The 5,368-nt window shown below is 46.7% G+C and overlaps 1 protein-coding gene across 1 annotated transcript; it reads right to left on the bottom strand.

Moving 5' to 3' along the window:
• Nucleotides 1–671: 671 nt before the first annotated feature.
• LOC119347957 (NAC domain containing protein 52-like) lies at nucleotides 672–1,745 on the bottom strand. Its single transcript, XM_037616423.1, has 3 exons — nucleotides 1,532–1,745; nucleotides 1,006–1,283; nucleotides 672–872 (listed from the first exon to the last, which is right to left on the bottom strand). Exons 1-3 carry the CDS (start codon nucleotides 1,743–1,745, stop codon nucleotides 672–674), a joined length of 693 nt encoding a protein of 230 aa, XP_037472320.1.
• Between the last annotated feature and the right edge of the window lie 3,623 nt (nucleotides 1,746–5,368).

Below are 5,368 nucleotides of genomic sequence, written 5' to 3'. Positions count from 1 at the left end.
CATTTTTTTGCCATGTTTCGAGTACTTTTGTTTGACTTGTAAAAGTATATCGGGATGTTGGTTCTTGTATGTACTGGCCGTTGACCTGGTTGGTTATCGATGTTAATAGATATTTATTGGTTATTTTTATTTATGAGGTGCCATTTTTTCATGTACTTGAATGATATGTTTCTTTATTATGAGGTGCTTGTTGGTTTTCACATCGAGAAGTTCAAGTTCTTTTTTTGTTTTGCAGGGTGGAAGTTCAAGTTCTACTACTCCTAGAGTGGCTAGGTGTTATTTTGGAACACAAGAGTGATTTCTGAACTTTGCGTGATCTATTTATAGGCTGTATATGAAGCATTTGTAGGGCTGAAATTCGAGCCGAGCCAACTTGATCGTCTCGACTCAGTAGAGCTCATTTAGACATTGAATTACTCGGCTGTTAACATAACAAGCTCAGGATGAACTCAGGTAGACTTCTATACCTCGGGACTATAAGCTTGTAATAAATGTGAACAACAAATATGTATACACGAATTTACAAAAGTATAGCTACGGACGCACATTTTACTCCATACATAACAATTTATAACAAAGGGTCGCATGGTGCACTCAAGAAATTAAAAAAAAATCAACAATAATGTTGGGACTTATACCCTGTCCGTTCTATTAATGAGCTTACTGAATTACTAGGCGGCGTCGGAATACCAGGCATCATCGCCTATGAACTGCTTCCAGTAGTCATCATTGCAAATGAACTCCATCCATGATTTTTCATTGTCCGTGCCGGCACCGCCGAGCATGGTGTGTAACCCATCCTTGTCCGTGCGCATCTCCGGCGGTGGGGTCAGGGGATTCTTCTTGACGATCCTACACAACGTGTAGGTGTCCTGATAAAATCAACCGTGCATGGTTATTAACGCGTAGGTGTGCAACTCGATCAATACGCATATGCGTAGAGCTGGATCAGTTACATGTTTTTACGAAACCTCCCCTCCCCATCCCCCAAATGAAGGTATATACCTGGATGTGGTGGTGGTGGAGACGGTACTCGTGCATGACCCAATCGGTGTGCATGCCGTTGGGTGCGCGTCCGAGGTGGTACACAAGCGTCTTTTTCATGCCCATGGTGACTTGATGGTTCATGATGGGACGATCCTTCCCCGTGGACTTCCAGAACCCGTCTCGGGTCGCTCGGTTCATCCGAAACCCGTTGGCGTATTTTCGGCCCCTTGGGGCGAACAAGTACCACTCTAGTTTAGCCCCGGGGTCGTCCATGCCGCCGGGTGAAAATGACTTGTCTGTGCGCGCATGCAAGCACGTCGATTATCAGCTCAATTCATACATCACATGAAAATAGATCAAGTCAATTCATACTTCACTCAAAAAATATTGAAATCAATTCATAGTGGATTGATATATATTTTCATCTCACATATTTCTTCTATGGATCATCAATTCAATGCATGCAAGATCAATTGTTCGAAAGAACGAAAATGTCGTTATGGTGCAAAAATAAATGTCGGATAGAACTCAGAAGAGTACGCACGTGGTAGCTCCCAGGGCTCAGACTTGTAGAGGTCGACCTCGGGGATGAAGGCATGGATGTCATCGAGGAGGGGGAGGACCTTGCGCCTGAGGTAGTAAACCAGCTCGTTGTCCGTGGGGTGGAAACGGAAGCCCGGCAGGAGGAGGAGATCCACCGGCGCCGGTGCCGGCACCGGCGCAATGGCTGGAGTTCCTCCCTGCTGGAACTCCTCCATGGTAAGTACCTTTTCTGGATCTATGGCCTGTGCTAGTTGATAGGTTTGCTTTTCCCCGATCCGTCTTCTTCTTTCTTATATAGAGATAGAGAAGGAAAAGAACCAAAGAGGCTGGAGCACATGAACAAAGAACTGTAGGGTGCCTCGTACCAATCTGAGATGTGTCGGTGCTCAAGAAATTCTCAAGTGGATCCTCTCCTCTTACATATTATACTCCTCTATCTGTATCAGTACCTATATAGATAAGCAGAAGCTCTTGTAATGACATCGATCGAATGTTAAATGACACCCCGACGCCCGCCAAGTGTACAATAATGGCGGCCATCCGATCGCAAATGGAAGGCTGAGATGTGGCTGCCTCTGTCTGCCGGTTGTTGGGTAGTTTGGCCCCTGTCCCTGTCCAAACACTCGCACACACGTTACGTACGTAACGCTACTATGTAGTCTCAAGCCATGCAACGGCTGACCCGAGCTACTAAGCGCCTCAAGCCGGCTGACCTGGATCCACAACTTGCCAACCATTGACTGCTCCATCGCCTTCTGCAAAATTGGCCAGCTAGCTTTGGGAAACGTCCCTTTCTTTGTAGTAGTATTTAGTTTTGGTTGGTCTTTGCGAGGGGCTAAACAGACATAATCATGGGCCATGTGTCAAACTCAAGAACGGGGCCTACCTTACAAGAAAAGTTAGAATGGTACTCCCTCCGTGTCCTACAATATAAGAACGTTTTTCAATCTAATATAGCTTCAAAAAAACCTTCTTATATTATGGGACGGAGGGAGTAATAATGTATATGCTGTAATGTGTATGTGTTAGGGATATCAAGTCATATCTATTCAATGCTTGAATGGTATTCTTTACTATTAAAGGGCAATCTACCGTCGTCGTGATGGTTCAACCAGCGTCGATCCCCCCCTTCTTCGCTCCTCCCCTCCAGAGATCCCGCACCTAAAAAATCGCTAGGAAAGAATCCACGTTCACAACCAACCAGCCTCCCACCCCCTACGATTCCCACTTTTCAGGTAAGATAAAAAGAAACTTAAAAAAAAAAAGGTAAGATAAAAAGAAAAAGAAAAAGAAAAAGAAAACGCTCCCACGATCCCTAAGGCGCCCGCTCAACACCCCCACGACCCCTCCTCTTTAACTTCCTCTCACGAACGGTCTCCCTCTGCTCCGCTGCTAGTTCCCCTTCTCCATCTGCAGTCACACGCCCGCACCACACCCCTGTTTCCTCCTTCCTTCGGGCGGTCACCTTTGCTCCTCCGCCTCGCGAACGGGATCGATCGATGTGGCCAATGGAGATTGCGAGCCCCGGCAGGGCAGAGTCAACCGCCAATACACGGTCCACCGGCACCCTTCGTCGCCCTCGCACATCGCCAGCCACTTCCCATGTCTCGAGAGAGCATGAGTGGCCAGGGAACGAGGTGGCCTGAGAAAGAGAGCACAACGATGGTCTAATTCCTCTATGTCTATCCATGTTGCGTTGTGGTAATCTCTCTCTCTCTCTCTCTCTCTCTCTCACACACACACACACACACACACACACATATCACACGGATTAATGAGGAGATGAATCAGAGCGTCTCGATCATGATCCGTCTCTGCCTGGTGATCAACCCTCATCTGGCCTGACGTCCCGGCCAACTGCAATCAATCGTCGTCTTCTGGATCGATCTTCTTCGATTTGGCCGATAGGGATCGGGATGAACAGGCGGGATGATGTTCTTAGCATCCTGCTACAACGGTGCGGATATACTCATTGATCTAGCCCCACTCGCCCCGACTGCCAGGATGCCCCCCTCGCGCTTCAAGCTCCAGGCACGCAATCATCTGTTCCTCAACCTATTTTTCTTCTGCATTATTATTCACGTTTGGACACCTACATGGTCAAATTAGAACACAAGTGGGTGTCCATAAGATTGAAAGCACATGTGGCTATGTGTGTGTAAGAGTAATAATGATAGGCAAAACCACAACACAAGTATCAACCCATATATCTGGAACATCCTCTGTGCCTGTGCGTACAAAAATTCAGTCCCAAAAGCTGATAGCCAGGGCAGGACCGCTCGTCTCGGCTTCGCAGCCGAGGGCGACGGTGACGGCCGCCAGCTGCTCATGGGGCTAGCGGAGGGCGCGGCTGGGGCACGTGGTCATGCTTGGGACATCTGCGGAGCGGAGCGGCGTGCGCACGAGTGTAGGGCAGCAGTAGCCAGGGTGGCAGGAGGGGACCCAGGACACGTTGTGTTCATGTAGTTTTCCTCTTTGTATCCTCTAGCTCTGACTATGGTTTCCTCTTGCATCCTGTAGCTCTAAGAATGACTTGTGCAGATAAAGATGAAAAATCTAGGGGAAGATTTTGGTGAGCAAGAAGAACAAGGTAATTTATTCTGGTCAACAAAACAAGTTTGTTCCTACACTTTGATGTTATGGTTAGTGCTTATTCACTAACAATGGAAGTACGGATGGATATAGCATGGTCTGACCAAGAGAAAGAATATTTTTCTACATGTTATTTTATTAATGATAATGATAAAATATCTGTTGGAAATATGCCCTAGAGGCAATAATAAATTAGTTATTATTATTATATTTCTTTGTTCATGATAATCGTTTATTACCCATACTATAATTGTATTGATAGGAAACTCAGATACATGTGTGGGTACATAGACAACACCATGTCCCTAGTAAGCCTCTAGTTGACTAGCTCGTTGATCAATAGATGGTTACGGTTTCCTGACGATGGACATTGGATGTCGTTGATAACGGGATCACATCATTAGGAGAATGATGTGATGGACGAGACCCAATCCTAAGCCTAGCACAAAGATCGTAGTTCGTATGCTAAAGCTTTTCTAATGTTAAGTATCATTTCCTTAGACCATGAGATTGTGCAACTTCCGGATACCGTAGGAATTCTTTGGGTACACCAAACGTCACAACGTAACTGGGTGGCTATAAAGGTGCACTACAGGTATCTCCGAAAATATCTGTTGGGTTGTCACGAATCGAGACTGGGATTTGTCACTCCGTGTAAGCGGAGAGGTATCTCTGGGCCCACTCGGTAGGACATCATCATAATGTGCACAATGTGACCAAGGGGTTGATCATGGGATGATGTGTTATGGAATGAGTAAAGAAACTTGCCGGTAACGAGATTGAACAAGGTATCGGCATACCGACGATCGAATCTCGGGCAAGTACAATACCGCTAGACAAAGGGAATTGTATACGGGATTGATTGAGTCCTTGACATCGTGGTTCATCCGATGAGATCATCGTGGAACATGTGGGAGCCAACATGGATATCCAGATCCTGCTGTTGGTTATTGACCGGAGAACGTCTCGGTCATGTCTGCATGATTCCCGAACCCGTAGGGTCTACACACTTAAGGTTCGATGACGCTAGGGTTATAAAGGAAGTTTGTATGTGGTTACCGAATGTTGTTCGGAGTCCTGGATGAGATCCCGGATATCACGAGGAGTTCCGGAGGTAAAGATTTATATATGGGAAGTCCTATTTTGATCACCGGAAAAGTTTCGGGTTTTATCGGTAACGTACCGGGACCACCGGGAGGGTCCCGGGGGTCCATCAAGTGGGGCCACCGGCCCCGGAGGGCTGCAT

The sequence above is a fragment of the Triticum dicoccoides genome, unplaced genomic scaffold (assembly GCF_002162155.2).
Source record: "Triticum dicoccoides isolate Atlit2015 ecotype Zavitan unplaced genomic scaffold, WEW_v2.0 scaffold80668, whole genome shotgun sequence".
Classification (NCBI taxonomy): Eukaryota; Viridiplantae; Streptophyta; class Magnoliopsida; order Poales; family Poaceae; genus Triticum; species Triticum dicoccoides.
The sequence above is the reverse complement of the archived record's forward strand: the minus strand, read 5'-3'. Positions and strand labels throughout refer to the sequence as shown.

What these genes read in the sequence shown, in the direction of transcription:
- LOC119347957 (XM_037616423.1), bottom strand. Translation starts at nt 1,745, where the DNA reads ATGGAGGAGTTCCAGCAGGGAGGAACTCCAGCCATTGCGCCGGTGCCG. An exon ending in TGAGCCCTGGGAGCTACCAC is followed by an intron (nt 1,284 to 1,531) that starts GTGCGTACTCTT and finishes ATGCGCGCACAG; the next exon opens with ACAAGTCATTTTCACCCGGC. An exon ending in TCCACCACCACCACATCCAG is followed by an intron (nt 873 to 1,005) that starts GTATATACCTTC and finishes TGATTTTATCAG; the next exon opens with GACACCTACACGTTGTGTAG.